We start from the raw sequence: 16,967 nt of genomic DNA, 5'->3' as shown, positions 1-16,967 counted from the left end.
AAATGGTGAAAAATCGGCCTGTCTGGGCTATTTTAAAAATCACTGGATGTGTAAAAATTCAAGTTCAGTGCCAGTGGGCTTTGGAGCTAACGGGTCTCAGCCCGCAGTGGAGAAATAAACAAGCTGAGGCCAACAGGCAGAGGCGTCTCTGGCCCATTTATGTGACAGGAGCTCAGAGACAGCCCGGAGCCTGGAGACTTTAGTAGAAGGAGTAAAGCTGCTCCTTCCTTTGCCGCGCACCGTGGTGCAGAGTCTGTCTGAGGAGGAAACTGGCGGGTCCCAGAGTAGTGATGGAGAGCTGGCAGAGATGACAAGGACATCCCACACAGTGCACACTCCTTCCATGGAAGCCCCGGGGTAGGGGCGGGGCGGGGCGGGGCGGGGCGGGGCAGGGGGAGAAAGCCCGAAATGGGCAATGGTAAAACCACCAGAGCCAAAGGAATGCCAGTAATCTGTAACATGATCTCAGGCTTTCCAGAGTTATTTCTCCCTTTGACAAATCGCCCGTATGTCCTTCTCCCATTTTCAAGATGAGCACACAGGTACAGAGAGGTTAATTCACTTACCCAAGGCCACACAGCAAGTAAATGGGAAAGCCTTGCATTTGAACCCAGGCAATCTAACTCAGGGTCTGCACCTGACTCTGTGCAATCCGCAGAATCAGGGCTGGGGGCAAAGAGGTTCTGGGGAGGGAAGACAAGGAAATGGGGTCAGAGAATGAGCCAAGGGGTCTTGCTGGTCTCCTCTGATGGGCTCCAAGAAGGAAAAGGTATCCTGATCCGAAAGGATGCCTTCTGCACTGTTGTTGTAATGGGCTCTGGAGGCACCGAGGGCAGGAGGGAGGAACACGGGGATGTGGGAGCAGGGAGAGCACCCCATTTCCACTCCTCTGCACAAGCTCTGCACCTCCCTGCCCCTTCCCTTGCATCTCCTTTTCCCTCGACTTCTTCTGTCCCATCCACAAAAATAAATAACCTTCCCTCAGAGAAGGGCTCACTCTCCTAAGCGAGAGAGCAACAGGGGGAGCTCGGGCTGGGGACCAGCCTGATGACCTACATCTCCAGGACCGATGGACCTACAACACCCCATCACTTAACAGCAGGCCCCAGGGACACACCTGCAGTCCAGAGGAGAGGGGACACCCTGCGGAAATCCCCCACCAAGCAGAGGACAATGCTGGAGGCTGGCCCATCTCCCTGCGGCTTTTTCTGGAGGAGCGGGCCAAAATAGTTATGCACTTCCTGCAGCCTGGTGATAAGTGGCTACTTATTTACAGAGCTCACTGTTAGCTGTGCGAGTGGTAGAGCGGACTGGGGTCAGCTGCTCCCCGGAGCCGTGGAAACGCGGCTCAGAGCCGCCTCGTCTCATCTGCCTAAAATTCCAAAGTTAGAAGGTCCTTGCAGTTATGGGGACCCGGGGTAGAGGCTCTGAGTGGGCTGACCATGGAGCTGGTGAACGTGAACTCATCCCCCCGGCACACACAAGGACAAGCCTGAGTAAGTACGAGAAACATAAACATGCTTACCTTACAAACGAGGTATGAAGCAATACGGGAGAAAATGCACGGACAAGTTGTGAAACACTCCGCTAGTTAAGATACTAGTTTGCCTCATCATCATGGGTGACGGCATCAAAAGAGATTGTGTCTTATTTCACTCAGCATAATCTCTTCCAGTCCCATCCATGTTGATACAAAAGTTGGGTAAGTCAAGCAGAGGGAGTCAATTATCATATGGTCTCACTTACTTGTGGAGCATAAGAAATAACACGGAGGACATGGGGAGATGGAGAGGAGAAGGGAGTTGGGGGGAATTGGAGGGGGAGACGAACCATGAGAGACTATTGGACTCTGAAAAACAATCTGAGGGTTTTGAAGGGGCGGGGGTGGGAAGTTGGGTGAACCTGGTGGTGGGTATTATGGAGGGCATGTATTGCATGGAGCACTGGGTGTGGTGCACAAACAATGAATTCTGGTACACTGAAAAGAAATTAAGAAAAGAAAAAACTAAAAAAAAGGAAAAAAGGGATTGTGTCCTCTTTCTGATGTTTATCTAAAGCATCTGCTTTTCTTACAATGAACGCGTAAAAAGTACGTGTATGTAGGCTTTGTTTTGTTTTTATTGTTCTGCATGTAGGTTTTGAATAAGAGGTAAAAAGATAGAAGGCTTATCAGTTTCTGGGTAAATCCTAAAAAGTAAATCTAAGATACCATGAATCAAAATGTTTCTTTCCGTGCTCCTAAGAACTGATAGCATGCCAATCTCCCAGGACACAGGCATGACAAAATTGTCACACACAGACCCAGGATCACCACAAACAGCTTGCAGGTGCTGCTCTGTGGCTCTTGGGCTGCGCTGTTATGGGAAGTCTGAAGCCCATGTGCTTGGTGGCCCCAGGATCCTTTTGTTCTCTTCGGAGTCTGGTAGCTTTGCTAGACTCTGGCCTGGTACTACCATTCAGTGGCCATTCTCCTGGGACATGGTGTGCTCTTTTATGTCCAGAAAGATTTCTTGAATTTTAAGTTTATATTATCTGTTTAAATATTTATTTTTAAGTAGACTCCAATCCCAACGTGGGGCTCGAACTCACGACCCCAACCGAGATGAAGAGTCACACTCTCTTCTGACCGAGTCAGCCAGGCGCCCTCTGGATTTTAACTTTAAATATTTGTTCTGTTCATGCTTCTCAGTCTTCTTTGGGAATTCCAATTAGCAGATGTTGGAGTTTTGCATTTATCTCGTGCATTCTTGCCCGACCTTTGTTTTCACTTCACTTTGCTCATTGTCTTCATTGTCGGTTACGTTTTTTTTTTTTTTTAAGGATTTTATTTATTTATTTTGAGAGAGAGAGAGCAGGAGCAGGGGAAGGGGCAGAGGGAGAGAGAGAAGCAGGCTCCCCACCGAGCAGGGAGCCCAACGTGAGGCTCGATCCCAGGACCCTGGGATCATGACCTGAGCCAAAGGCAGACGCTGAACTGACTGAGCCACCAGGTACCCCAATTGATCCCCCCCCCTTTTTTTTAACAACATCTTTTCCCTTCCGTGAGAATTCTGATAACATTTATTTTTGTGATGGCTTTATTTTTCTCGTCTCTTCCTTCTTAAGCCTGACCAGTTTCCTCTTCATTTCCTCCTGGTGTCTTGCTGAGCCCTGAAATCCCTGTTTTGCTCTTGTACAGGAAACTGCAGCACTTGCTTTAAAAAAAGTAATTGCAAAGTAATTGTTCACAGTTCTCTTCCCTTTTTAAAAAAGAGTTAATTTATTTATTTGAGAGAGTGGCCACACATGAGTGAGGGGAGGGACAGAGGGAGAGGGAGAAAGAATTCCAAGCACGCACCCAGTTGAGCACAGAGCCTGATGTGGGGCTGAATCCCATGATCCTGAGATCATGACCTCAGCTGAAAGCAAGAGGCAGACACTCGACCGACTGAGCCACCCAGGCGCCCCCCTTTTTTCTCCTTTTAAATTGTTCACAATTTTCATTAGCTTTTGGGCAACAGCTTTCTAGAGAGTTCTTTATATGCCATTTGTTTCTGTTTCTATTTGTAGCCATTTTTGTTTTTACTGTTTCCAGTTTGATGTTGAACATATATATTTTTTTATTGTCATAAAATATGCATCACATAAAACTGACCATTTTCATCCCTTTTTAGATGTGCGTTCAGCAGTATTAAGTACATTCACATTGTTTGGCTGCCATCTCCAGAACTTTCTCATCTTCCCAAATGGCAACTGTGCCCCTTATGCACTGACTCCCCAGGGGTTTGCCCAGCCCCACCGCTCCCCACGACCACTCTTCTACCTCCCATCTTTATGAACTTGACTCCTCTAGCAACCACATACAATGAAATCATGCAATGTTTGTCTCTTGGGTCTGGCTTATTTCACTGAGCCTAATGTCTTCAAGGTTCATCCATGTTGTAGCATGTGTCAGAACTTCCCTCCTTCTGAAGGCTGAATAATGTTTCCTTGTATGTGTTCTGTGTATCTATTCCATATACCACATGTTCTATTTATTCATTCATCCATCAATGGACATCTAGGTTGTCTCTACTCTTTTGGCTGTTGTGACTGATGCTGCTATGAACACAGGAAGACGGCGATTGGCTGGAGTCCCAGCGTCCAGTTCTTTTGCGTATATACCCAGGAATGGAATTGCCAGTAGTTCATATGGTAATTCTATTTTTCATTTTTTGGGTATCTGACGTGCCGCTGGTTGTGCCGTTTTGTATTCCCATGAGCAATGTGCAAGTGTTCTGATTTCTTCACAATCCTGCCAACACTTGCTATTTTCTGTTTAATAATCCCTTTCTTAACGGGTATGAGATGGTATCTCATTATGATTTTGATTTGCATTCCCCTGACGATGAGTGATGTTGAGCATCTTTTCATGGGCTTATTGGCCACTTGTGTGTCTTCTTTGGAGAGGCATCTACTCAAGTCCTTTGCCCGTTCTTCAGTTGGGTTGATTGGTTTTTTGATGTCTAGTTAATATTTTTTTATGTAGACTTTGTTTCGGTTGCTTGTTTTCATGGAACAGCTATTTATGGGAGACTCAAATAAGGAAGAAGCCAGGACTGCGTTCTATGCCAGCAGAGCTCTTCTTTCTTCTGTGGGCGTTCTACATAAGTTTCTGTTTCTGTTTCCCCCAGGCTGTGGAATCAGGCAGTTTTCAAATTGTTCACAGTGCGGATTCTCTTCTCCTCTCCATTTGAAGGACAAACTGCTTCCTACAGATATGGCCCGTCTCACTGTGTTTCTTCATTTAGTCCATTGGTTCTTGGAACCAATCCAAATTTGGTGCCAATCTGTACAGATTATTTTATTTTAGAGACGGATTTTACTTCTGCACTTTGGGAATGCCCTTCACCTTGAAAAGGGCCTTTTTGTTTTTCTTTTCTTTTCTTTCTTTCTTTCTTTTTTCTTTTTTTCTTTTTTTTTTTTTTTTGCGATTATTGGCATTGTCTCTCCTTTTCCTGCCAAAGTCCTACTCATTTCTCTGACTTCTGGCATCCTTTAGAAGAACAGAAAAAGTGGTACCTTCTTTTCACAGTTTCTAACGGATGATGTTTGCATCCTTTCCTTGTTACTTTCAAATAATGGCCAAGAGACGCTGACAACTGGATCCATCCATCCAGCACCCATTTATCCAGAAGTCCAGCATCATCACAGGATAATGGAGAGAGGAAAGAGACTTCTGGGTCCCTCCCTTTACTTCTACTTCTTGGGCAAGTTCCTCTGAGTCTTTAGGGGGCCCCTTTTATTCCCCAATTCCCTCTTTCATGTTGGGAGTTCTCAGGGTTCCATTCTTGGTTCTCTCTTCTCCTTCTAGGCTCACCGTCTTCCATGGATTCCATATGTTTACAAATTCTTAGGTCTGACTCCCTAGGTGTCAGCTCTGTGCGAAGCCACCGCCTCTCTGGATGACTGTGGGGTCTGTTTTCTTCTTTAGGAGGTGAAGCTGCCTCCCTTCTGGCTCAGGACCCAGTCTCACCGGTGGTGAGAGAAGCACCAGGGAGCAGTCAGAGCACCTTGCCTACAGCATCACCTGGAATCTTCCCAGGTAACACTCCCCTTCCCTCAGATTCTTCTGACCACAGTGCAGTCTTGATGGACAAGGGGAGATGCTGGAGCCTGGCAAGTAGCCTGGGGCCCTGAGTAGGGGTGGTCCTAGGTCCTAAAGTGAAGGCGAGGGTCTAAGGCCTCATTCTCATTCTCATTTTCCACAAGATCCAGCTCACAACCCCCTTACGATTTGAGACATTGCATCCAGGGCCCCTAAGCTCCAGGTAACATATTTTATGAACCCTAAATCAGAATATATATTCAGATTGAGATACAGCCTCTGCATGAGCCCCACCGATCCCTGCACCCTTCAACTGGTAGGCTTGTGCAGTGAGTTTGGGGGTCAGCTTTTACTTGTGTGTTCAGGAACCCAGACGTACCTGCACTTGGCCTCTGTCCAGCCACACCCCTCACTCACTGGTCCTTGGAGAAGATATTAGCACAAGGGGCTATGGCATCTCCTGGCTTGGGCTTGAATCTCCAGAGCCCAAGAATTTGCCAGAGTGTTCCCTGGCAAAGTGGATTTCATTATGTGGTTTACTCCAAGAGAGCCTCTCTCTCCCTGTAAACTCAAACCCAGATCTCAGGAGCACTCTGGCCTCTGGCTGATGAACTGGGCATGCCCAACCAAGGAGAAATGAGGGAGCAAGGTGGACCGGTGGGTTCATCACTCCTCGGGGGCAGAGACAGGAAGCCGAGAGAGAGAGGGCTCGTGTGTGTGTGTGTGTGTGTGTGTGTGTGTGTGTGTGTGTGTGTGTTGTCCTTGAATGGAGGGTGGCCACAGCCAAGGCCCCTCAGTGTTGGGGAATCTAAGCCAATCAGAGGAATATGAAGCCCTTTTTGGGAGAAGGGTGGCTGCTTCCTCCCGGGTAGTCTGATGTTCTGAGCTCTCTTGCCAGAAGGTACATTTTAAACTACAGAAATGATATGGAATATGGAATATGAAGATTCATGAAACTTGCCTCTAATCCTCTGCATAAATCATAAAGTCTTAGAGGGGCTTCCTAAAACTGAAGGGATCTGGGCCCATCTCAAGGAGACCCAGCACTGGCAGGCCTTGGTCCCGATCACTCACTCTTACTTTTCCCCACAAAATGAGGTAGCGCCCCCAAAGTCTGTTCTAGGCCAGGACTGGGAAGACAGTCAACCACAGTTTTATTTTATTTTAATTTTTAAAAAAGATTTTATTTTTTTATTTGCGAGAGAGAGAGAACACAAGCAGGGGGAGGGAAAGAGCGAGAGGGAGAAGCAGGCTCCCCACTGAGCAGGGAGCCCAATGTGGGGCTAAATCCCAGGACCCCGGGATCATGGCCAGAGCTGAAGGCAGATGCTTAACCTACTGAGCAACCTAGGTGCCCCTCAACCACAATTTTAAATAGAAAAAAATTCAGTTTCATGGATGATGAGCCCTTCTTCTAACTGTGCCCCCATTATGGGTTGTTCACCAGGTATAGTGTAGACAGGAGAGCAAAGACATGTCTACCTTCAAGGAGCTTTCATGGGCAGCCACTCAAAAGCACTTACATCAGCTGAGACCTCTTCAGCGTGTCTGTGTGGGCTAGAAAGAGAGCAAAGAAGGAAAGAGCCGAACACCTAAAACAATGTGATTCAGATCAAGGTGGAACAATTATGGCAATAAATAAGAACAATTCATATCTATAGCATTAATTAGTAAAAAGTATTAAACTGGGTACAAATCAGATTGAAATCATTTTCTGCATATAGGAGATACTCTGTAATAAAAATGACCCCAAAGGTCAAAATAACAGGTTAGGAAAACTTGTCACATGTAGATTTTTTTTAAATGACAATATTAATATTTAATGACATTAATTCATCCAACTTTTGCTTGTCTCACTACGTGCTCAACAGTGTTCCCTACACTAAACGCCTTACCACACAAGCTGGAGAGTTGGTCATGACCAGGGGGTGAGGAATAGGGATGCCTTGTTACAAAGGTCTTTTTATTTTACTGGTTTTTTTTTTTTTTAAAGATTTTATTTATGTATTAGAGAGAGAGAGAGAGAGAGAGTGTGCGCAAGCACAAGTTGGGGGGAGGGGCAGAGAGAGAGGGAGAAGCAGGCTGAGCAGGGAGTCTGACGCGGCACGTGCTCCCAAGACCCTGCGATCATGACCTGTGCTGAAGGCGGACACTTAACCGACTGAACCATCCAGACGCCCCTATTTTACTGGTTTTTATTGTGAAAGAAGCATGTGGTTTCTGTAACAAAGTCCAGTAAGACGGATGAGCCAAAGGTAGAGGGGTGGGTCTTCCCTCCCCCAACCTCAGCCTCTCTCCCCCAGGCTAAACCTGCTCACCACTGGGTGTACCTCCACCCGGAATTTTCCCCTAGTCCTAGACCACATATATAATCTTTTTTAAAGTGGAGATCATGTTATTCACCTTTTTTTCTCCTAACTTAACAAATCCTGGATCTCTTTCCAGGTTGGTTCATATAGATTGGGTTCATTCTTTCTCGTGTCTGTAAGTCCTTCTTTTATGTTGGTGTGTTTAAATGTAGATGGTCTCCCTACATGGATATTTCTGGGTGTTTTCATTTCTCTTGACCACTGCAAGGAACTGGTGAGGGTCTTACACATGCTTCTCTATGTATAAGCCATTTTGTTTGTGGGGGACAACTTTCCAGAGGAGGAATGGGAACTTCAGCCTACGCACATTTATGTTTTGAGATACTCCAAATCATCGTTCTGAAAGTGTTACCGCTTTCTGCTCCAACCAAGTGTCTCAGAAAACACAGTCCCCTCTCTCTTTCTCAGCAGCATGGGATACTTTTATTCTTTTTTTTTTTTTAAGGTTAATTTATTTATTTGAGAGAGAGCACGCAAAACTCAAGCAGACTATGTGCTGGCCATGGAGCCCTACACAGAGCTCAATCTCACGACCCTAAGATCGCAACCTGAGCCAAAACCAAGAGTCGGACGCCCCGAGGATGCTTTCATTCTTTTAACCTTTGCCGAAGTGGTTGATGAGATGGTATTTTGCTATGGCCTAAATATGAATTTGGGGGGGCTGCCAATGTATTTATTGGCCATTGTACTTCTTCCTCTGTGAAACATCTTTTCAAAGAACATGAGAAATACCCGTTTACAGAAAATGAGAACCAAAGTTGAAATATCACAGATTTTGTTACTGCCCCTTAAATCTTCAAAACAGGAAGAGGTATGGGTGAGGGCTAGGGCCAGGGAGGAGAAACATTTATGAATCACATTAAAAACCTTTAAAAATCAAAAGCATCCCATGAAGCTGTAGCAAACATCAGAAAGCTTGAAAGTGCTTTTAAGCTTCCAGAAAACGAGCAATTCTCATGTCATATAAATTGCCCCAGAAACAGAAAACACAGTATGTATTGAGCAATGAATGAATATAACACTAATAATAAGCTCTGATTACACAGAAAGAAAACTATACCTCAATGCTTGTGACCTTAAGATGAACATATTAAGTACAATATGTAAATCTATAGCAGATTGATATGGAAATCTGCAATGACCACATTGAGGTTTTCATGAAATACAGGGACAATTCAATATATGGAAATTTATGCAGACAATACATTATATTCATGGGATAAATTAAAAAAAGGAAAATTATGATCATCTCCTTAGAGCCTGAAAATACTCCTAATAAAAATATTTTGATATAGGAATAAAACACAAACCTTAGCATGATGAAGAGTGGTTTTGGCAAATCAGCTGCCAATAGCAAAATGCTACAGCCGTTTCATAAAATTAAATAATTTAAGAACTCAAGCTAACCCAACAAGGCATGGAACCAAAATGAGAAAAATAAGTATTGAAAAAATAGGAAAACGACCCAAGATTATGTATTCTTGAAGCATTCATTCAATGACGATTATAATTAGCAAGCATTCAGTGAAGCACAGAGGAGCGTTGAAAACGAGTAACATTTCTGTAGAGTAACAAAGCAAGCCTGAAACCTAAAGAGATCACCAGTTTCACCAGGTCCTGGTTAGCACTGAGTCTTATCAGAGTTTAATTGTTTGGTTAAAATCATTAGACCAAGATGATGTGAAATGTTCAAGACATTAAGATTTTTTTATATTCTAACCTTGCTTTTCTTGTCTACAATGTTATAACTAGGTCGTCTGTTTTGCCAGAGCATCATTGATGATTTTCTGGACAAGATTACTAGAGAAGAAGTGTACTACATGCTCTTTCATCCAGAGGATTGGGAGACGATGGCGGAGAGAAGTGGTTTGGACAGGTGATCCTAGAACAGTGATGTGTGTGTGTGTGGGGGGGGGTGTGTTGGTAATCACCACGATGTGCATTCTACGAAGGCGGGGGTTTGGACTGATGGGCCCCGAGACCTAATCCCAGCCTCTAGAACAGCGTCTGGCACTGACCTGACTCCCAGGATGTTTGAGCTGGGGAAGGAAGTCTGATGGTTAATATCCAGATTCTGTCACTAAGCTGTGGCCAGTTTCATGGTAGGAAACATACAAATGTGTTTGGACCAAGTTGGCTAAGCATGGATCGTGCTGTCTCATGTATCTCCTTTTGCAACCAGAAATGTGCAGGAAAGGGGGCGGGAGGATTTACACATCCTCATAAAACCTTTTTGTAGGAAAGCAAATTTAAAACCTTTGGTAAGCACGTTAACAGGTGCCGAGACCCTCCGCCTGTTGGCCGATGGATTCCTAGAAGCAGAACTTGCTTCCTTTTCCCCATCCTTGCTCATGGCACCAGAACGTCTAGGCCTTGGGACCCAAACTCCTGGGCCTCCTCTTTCACAGCTCTTGCCTGGCCCTTTAGGCCGTCGGGCAGAGCCTGGCCCCAGCCTTAGAGAGGCTGTCCTTACTCTCGCCCAAGGGTCCATACGTTCTGTAAAATGAGCTCCAGGGCCTACCCTAAACTCTTAAATTATTAAAATCTCCCTGAGACGTGCAAACCAGGGCTGCCTGCCCTTTTACGATGGGAACCGTCCATTCCACGCACCTCCCTCCCTCCCTCCCTCCCCCACCCGTCCCTCTTCCAGTCTTCAGACTCACGGGGCCCACTGATCCTGGGGCAGCTCAGAACAAAGCCCTTTACGCATGTTGCCGGCTGATGGACTTGGACTCGAGTGAATTAGGTCGCGTCCACAGTGCCTGCGCACGGGCTTGTCCCCCCTCCTTCGGTGAAGGCAGAAGAGACGGTTTCCCTTTTCTCAAGGGAACAGTAGCCTTGACCAGCGGGTGAGGCCAACTAGACGCTTCTGGGAAGCTGGAGTCCCAGGTTCTCAGCCAAATCCCATCACAGACTGGCTTGTCATCTAGGGAGAGTCACTTACGCCCTCGGGGCCAGCATTGTCCTCAGGGGCAGGGGCTTGGACGCACTGATGGAGCAAGCGTGGCCGACGGCCGCTTTCCTTCTGCACTGGGCTGGCAGAGAGCATCAGGGCCAATGTAGTGGTCCTTTCAGAGCCTGCAGGTGTATCAAAATACTTCTGTGACAGTGGCCTGGACACCCCATCCGCTGTGGCAGGGGCGTGGACGCCTCTCTGCCATCTATGTCCAGAGAATCTGGGGAAACCTTCCTCCTCTCGCACTGTGTAGTTCTAAGAATTGTTGGAGGGCGGCTCAACGCCTACATGTACAGAAACGTCCCAAAGAACACTCTGAGTAAGGCTTTGTTAAACAGTGACATGGTGCTGGGGCGGGGTTTTGGGAAGGTCCTGCTGCTTCTCTGGGCAGGGGTCCATTGGTTGGTCTACCTTAGGCTGCTGATGGCCTTGCCCAGGGCTCTAAAGTGATCGTCAATAATCCCTTTTTGGAGGACTCAGGACTGCTTGGTCCCAGCGTGGTTTTCCCGGAGCCCTGTCTTCTTTTCCAAAGACCTCCTCTCCAGTATTAAACCCATGCCTGGTCTGTTGTGGGGGCTCACGTAGGACGAGGACGAGAACAAACCTAAGGGTCAGAGAAGTCAGATTCTGAGACGTGCTGTAGGCAGCTGTTTCCGGCATCCTGCGCCGTCCAATGGTGTCCACCTGGGAAACCCGCGATCCTGTAAGACAAATTTGCTCAGAACGGTGATTCCCAAACACAGAGCCTGCAGAAACTTGTGTTCCAGGAACTAGACAAAATCGATTCCACAGGAAAATGGAATAATGGTGATCTTTTCTCCAAAATACAGGGGAAATTTTAATTTAATGGAAGAATTTTTTTCCTTCCCCATTACTTCTTAAGATGACTGACTTGCCTGCTCACAAGCGAACAGAGCAGAAGCTTCCGTGTCTAAGCACAACCGCCCTCTTGTTAGAAATCTACTTCGATTTGCCAAAATAACAACACCATCAAACCAAATGGCGAACGATGAGCCCTTCTCTATAAAGGAGGTCATATTTGGGGTCTCCTTGGACGTTCTCCCTCCTTTTTCCTTGCAAGTGTTATTTTGTTAATTTTCGGAGTCAATTCTAGTACATGCACATGATAAACAAACTTCAAAGGAGAAGGGCAAACGGTCAAAAGTAAAATCTCCCTCAAACCGTTCCCTGCTCCCCAGCTCTTTTCCCCAGAAGCAACCACGATTTCCAGGTAGATCCCTTTTTAACGGATAAACAGAAAACCAAGCCCTCTCCTCTGTAGGTTGTCAGGACTCTCATTTCCCTGGATAGCCTTGCCCACGAGCTGTTCTGGATGTATAAATGACACACGTGTGCATATCTATAGTCATTAAGAGACGATAACAAAAGTCATTCATGCTCTCAGCATTTGTTGTACTCATCGCAGTAGCCATTAGTCCCCTGGACAGCCAGACGAGAGCTGTCCGTGGGTGCATGGACCGGCAAGCCAGTCGGACGCACAGAGCGATGGCTTCGACTTTGTTCCACGTAAACATGCGGGTCACCCCCTGCCCCAGGTGACCCTCTAGAGAGGAACCCTGTGTCTCGATGCTTCATGCCCAGGACACTGCTCCCTGAATCCGTGAGAGAACTCAGATGACCTAGAAGTTTTAGTTTTATTGGGGAGCCCATCCCAGAGCTGGAGAAATAATTCTGTGACTTGGGCTATCCACAGGGATGAGGCCAGCACACTGTACCACAACCTGATGGAAGAGTTGATCCGATGGAAGGAAGTGTCCATGCCAGGAGAACTCTCGCAGGAGGAGAAGATGTTTTTCTTATGCTTTCCCCTGCAGAAGCGTAAGCTGGAAAAGAGCATCGAGGCGCTTCATGCCATCGCAGACCAAGTGGACGCCACCCATAAGATGCTCACCAAGACCAACCTGGTGGCCAGCTCCTCAGGCGCCATCTCCGGAGTTTTGAAGGTCTTGGGTTTGGCCCTGTCCCCCGTGACAGGAGGGACCAGTCTGATGCTCTCAACGGCTGCGCTGGGCCTGGGGGCGGCAGCGGTTGCCACCAGCGTGTTGACAAGTGTCTTAGAAAGAAACAACAACTCGACAGCCCGCGAGAGAGCCAGCGAGGTGATACCGATGGAAATCCCCGCGGTGTACGACGCTCTGGAAGGAATAAGCTTTCCCGAAATCGGTGCTGCTTTGTTCTGCGCCGATAGGTGTGTCAAAGTCGTTGAGCACGTCAAGGGACTTCGGGCCTACCAGATGGCCAAAGCCAACTCTGGCTTCATGGCTAAGGTCAAAAATTTCATAGCCACAGGCCGTGTCCCCTTCTGGAGGGCGGGAGAGCAGCAGGCAGCCGTTGAAGCCTCCGCTCTGACCATGACCAGAGGTGCGCGGCTGGTGGGGGCTGCTGGGACTGGCCTCCTACTCATGCAGGACGTGAAGAGCCTCCTGGAGAGCTGGAAGCACCTGGAGGACGGGGCCAGGGCAGAGACCGCCGAGGAGCTGAGGACGGTCGCCCGGCAGCTGGAGCAGGAGCTGAAGCAGCTCACCGAGTGCTACAAGCAGACCATCCAGGGCAGGGATGGCGGAAGAGCGGGTCGCCATAGCAGGAGGTAGGAAGGAAGGGGTGCGGGGGCGCGTAGGGCAGATGCGGGCCTGGTCTTCCTGAAGTCCCCCCCAGGGCCCGTGCTCAACAGGCGGGTGCATACACAGAGGCAGGTTGGAAACTGTCCTTCCTGCCGAGACAGAGGATGTTGCCCGCACCCTTCTGCCAAATGAGGTCCCTCCTCTTTTTCCCAGAATCCCATCTTTTTCGCTCGAAGCGCTGCCCACACACTTCAGTAATCACAAATTTCTTCAGAAATCACAAATTTCGTGTAGGTGCTCGCTGCCCGTCTTCCCGTGCGGTGTGCCCCCTGGGAGGGCAGGAGTGCGTGCGTCCCCAGCATCCGGCGGGGCCCGGCTCACCGCAGGGGGCCACCGACGCGCGTCTTGAGTGACCCGAGGGCGGCCTTCCAGGATACAGGTGACGTTTCAAATGAGCTGGGAAAAGAATTTTATTTGAAAAATAGTTTATATTTCTAGACTCTTTTTTAAAAAAATATTTTATTTATTTATTTGACAGAGTGAGAGAGAGAGAGAGAGCGAGAGCACAGGCAGGGCAGCAGCAGGCAGAGCCGAGAGCAGGCTCCCCGCTGAGCAGGGAGCCTGACGTGGGGCTCAGTCATGATCATGGATCAGGGTCATGACCTGAGCCGGAGGCCGATGCCCCACCGACTGAGCCACCCAGGCGCCGCTAGACTTTCCTTTTTAGGGACATTAAATATCTAGCTGTAAAAACTAAAAACCATTCCTGGGGAAATAAAGGAGAATTTCAAAACTCCTCTTTAATTTTATAGGGAGGATAGAACGGGACTGGGTAGCAAGGCCACCTCCTGGGGTCCCGGGGAGGGACGCACCAGCCTTTGCTGAGGGTGTGAAGGCTCGTAATTATCAATTCATTCATTCATTCATTTGTTCGTTCCACAGATTTTTAGTTAACTGAAACCCGTAACAGGGACCCAGGACCTACAGGAGTGTTTCCAAACTTGACTGCAAGTTGGAATCACCTAAGAAAATTCAATGACTACTGATGAGGGGGTGGGTCCCTTGTGTCCCCAGGGACTGGGATTTCCTCAACTGGGGTTATGACCTGCACCTGGGGAGTTCTAAAGGCTCTCCCAGTGATTCCACTGTACAGCTGAGGTTGGGAACCACCGCTTGGAGGTGTTTGAGGTCTTCTTATTCTACTGCATTAATATACTTTTTACTCTTCGGGTCCTTTTTCTTGCTTCTTAATAAGCTGGGGCAGATTTGGGGGTAAGTGATAGTTCTGAAAAACTAGACGTGATAGTTCTGAAAAACTAGACACCATCAACATGGCCCAGCACTAGGACACTGGTCCAAGACAACTGGTCATCCATTTGAGAGAACATGATGTACCTACTAGATGGTGTTCAGGAGAGCCCGTAATTGGATCAGCATGGAAAACATCTCTTCTGCCCAGTTAGATGAGAAAAGCAGGATGAGAATTGTGTACACACTTTTCTCTTCTCAGATCTAAGCGGGAGAGACTCAGCGAGGTCCCACGACAGCCACCTCTGTCTGTGGGGGATGGGCTTATGTGTTCCTTCATTCCATCTGTCTGTATTTATCAAGTTTTCTATGATGTGGACTTGTTTCATGAAATGGAAAGCAGATAAATGAGTATTGACATCAAAATAACAGATTTTTTTTCTTTTAAAAGACGAACAACCATCATCTGCTGGTCTTAGGTTAGTTCCTTCAATCACTTGAATGAACACAGCCTCCTCCTCCCCACTGAATAAAGCCATCCTGGGAGGAGGAGAAGGAGGGGGTTTTCTGGGAAGACTGTTCTCACGATGTGAGCAGTGGCTGAAAACCCAGGAAGTCTAAGTCATTTGGGTTCTTGGACCCAATTCCAATGTGTGTGTGTGTGTGTGTGTGTGTGTTGTGTGTGTGTGTGTGTGTGTGTGTGTGTGTGTGTGTGTGTGTGTGTGTAATCACCACGGTAAGGTAGCAAATGCTGGACTGTTCTACCCTAAGAAAACTCTAGGCTAACCTGACTGATTTATGAACTTGTTTTGCAGAAGATGACCAATCTCCTGGCTAAGACAGGAGAAAACCAGGAAGAATTCTTGCAACTGTGCAGAAGGGACCAGGAGCGAATGAAAGTAATCTCTGCGAGGACACACCGTGAGATATCCCCGCATTCATCACACTTACATTTTTGAACGCTTGTCCCACGAAGGGACGCGCTTGCTCAGAAAGGAAGGCATCTGCTTTTCCCTCTATCCAATTAGCATATTTCATTCCACTTACATGCTGACCCCTTGTCCTTAAACATACCCAACCCCCAACCCTTCGGGGAGAAGATCTGAGGTTTGTTTGGCCGCCTCTTGAATAAACCCTTTCCTTGAGGCATAATCCATGTGTCAGTGACCAGCTCTGTTGTGCATTGGATAGAGCTCGGGTTTGGTTACATGTGTGTGTGTGCGCTGGGGAGGCTTCTGCACCCCCACAGTAATTTTGTGATACCAACGCCATCCGAGAATTCAGTTCAATTCTTACACTATCTACTCGGGAGAGAGCATCACATTCCACAGGTGAAGGTTCGGTCCCACAAGCCCACCCTCCACGTCAGAGGCCAATTCTGACCGCCTGGCTGTCCATCAGAGGTTCCCACAACCCGCTCCTTGGATTTGATTAATATGCTACAGCAGCTCCCAGAACTCAAGGAAACCCTTTTACTCACAAGATTACCCATTTATCATGAAGGAAATTGAAGAATATAAATGGACAGCCAGATGAAGACATACATAAGGCAAGGACCTGAACAAAGGAGCTTCTGTCCCCACTGAAGTTTGGGGCCAGCACGGTGGCACGTGCAAGTGTCCTGGCTTCCTGACCTGGAAGATCTCTGAACCCTGTCCTTTTGGGGGCCTTAGGGGGGCTTCATCACGGAGGCATGATTGATTAACTCCTTGGTCATCGGGTGATTCAAACTTTAGCCTCTCTACCCTCCCGGAAAATCAGGGCATGAGACTGAAAGTTCCAACCATCAGTTCGTAGTTGGTTCCCCTGGCAAGCAGACCCCAACCTTAGGTGTTTCCCAAAGTCACCTCGGGAATCTAACTCCAGCTGTGGTGGACTTACCATGTGCTGTGAATAACAAGACACTCATTTCACCTCAGAAGCTCTGCAGGGTTTTCAGGAGCTGAGGACAAGGGACCAAATATCATAACACAAGGTATATCCATGGATCTTATCACTCAGGAAATTCCAAGGGTTTTGGGGAGTTGTGAGCCAAGAACTGTGGATGAAGATCATGTATATATGAAAAATATATTTTGGTCATCCAAATGAATGACCAAATATATGTATTTCTTATAAATCACAGTATTGTTCCTACACAGTCTCTAACCTATTCATCCATCCATCTCACCTATCCATCTGTCCATCATCCATCCATCTACCATCCGCACACCACCCACCCGTCCATTCTATCCATCTGTCCATTC

The 16,967-nt window shown here is 47.4% G+C and overlaps 1 protein-coding gene across 2 annotated transcripts; it reads left to right on the top strand.

The window, feature by feature from the left end:
• Positions 1 to 1,281: 1,281 nt before the first annotated feature.
• Positions 1,282 to 15,873, top strand: APOL5 (apolipoprotein L5). Of its 2 annotated transcripts, XM_080810556.1 has the most exons (6): positions 1,282 to 1,496; positions 5,453 to 5,563; positions 9,688 to 9,811; positions 12,606 to 13,499; positions 13,768 to 13,912; positions 15,537 to 15,873. In XM_080810556.1, the coding sequence occupies exons 1-5, from the start codon at positions 1,406 to 1,408 to the stop codon at positions 13,880 to 13,882; spliced, it is 1,335 nt and encodes a 444-aa protein (XP_080666682.1). In that variant the 5' UTR covers positions 1,282 to 1,405; the 3' UTR covers positions 13,883 to 13,912; positions 15,537 to 15,873. The 2 variants fall into 2 exon arrangements, with proteins under 2 accessions (XP_080666682.1, XP_080666683.1); XM_080810557.1 differs by lacking the exon at positions 13,768 to 13,912.
• The last annotated feature ends 1,094 nt before the right edge of the window (positions 15,874 to 16,967 follow it).

Source organism: Martes martes (assembly GCF_963455335.1).
Source record: "Martes martes genome assembly, chromosome: 8".
In the NCBI taxonomy this organism is placed as follows: Eukaryota; Metazoa; Chordata; class Mammalia; order Carnivora; family Mustelidae; genus Martes; species Martes martes.
Note: the sequence above shows the minus strand (reverse complement) of the source record. Positions and strands in the feature narration are given on the sequence as shown.

Coding starts and splice junctions, on each gene's coding strand:
- APOL5 (XM_080810556.1), top strand. CDS start 1,406: ATGGGGACCCGGGGTAGAGGCTCTGAGTGGGCTGACCATGGAGCTGGT. Junction 1,497..5,452: donor ACACACAAGGACAAGCCTGA/GTAAGTACGAGA, acceptor TTTCTTCTTTAG/GAGGTGAAGCTGCCTCCCTT. Junction 9,812..12,605: donor GAGAGAAGTGGTTTGGACAG/GTGATCCTAGAA, acceptor GGCTATCCACAG/GGATGAGGCCAGCACACTGT.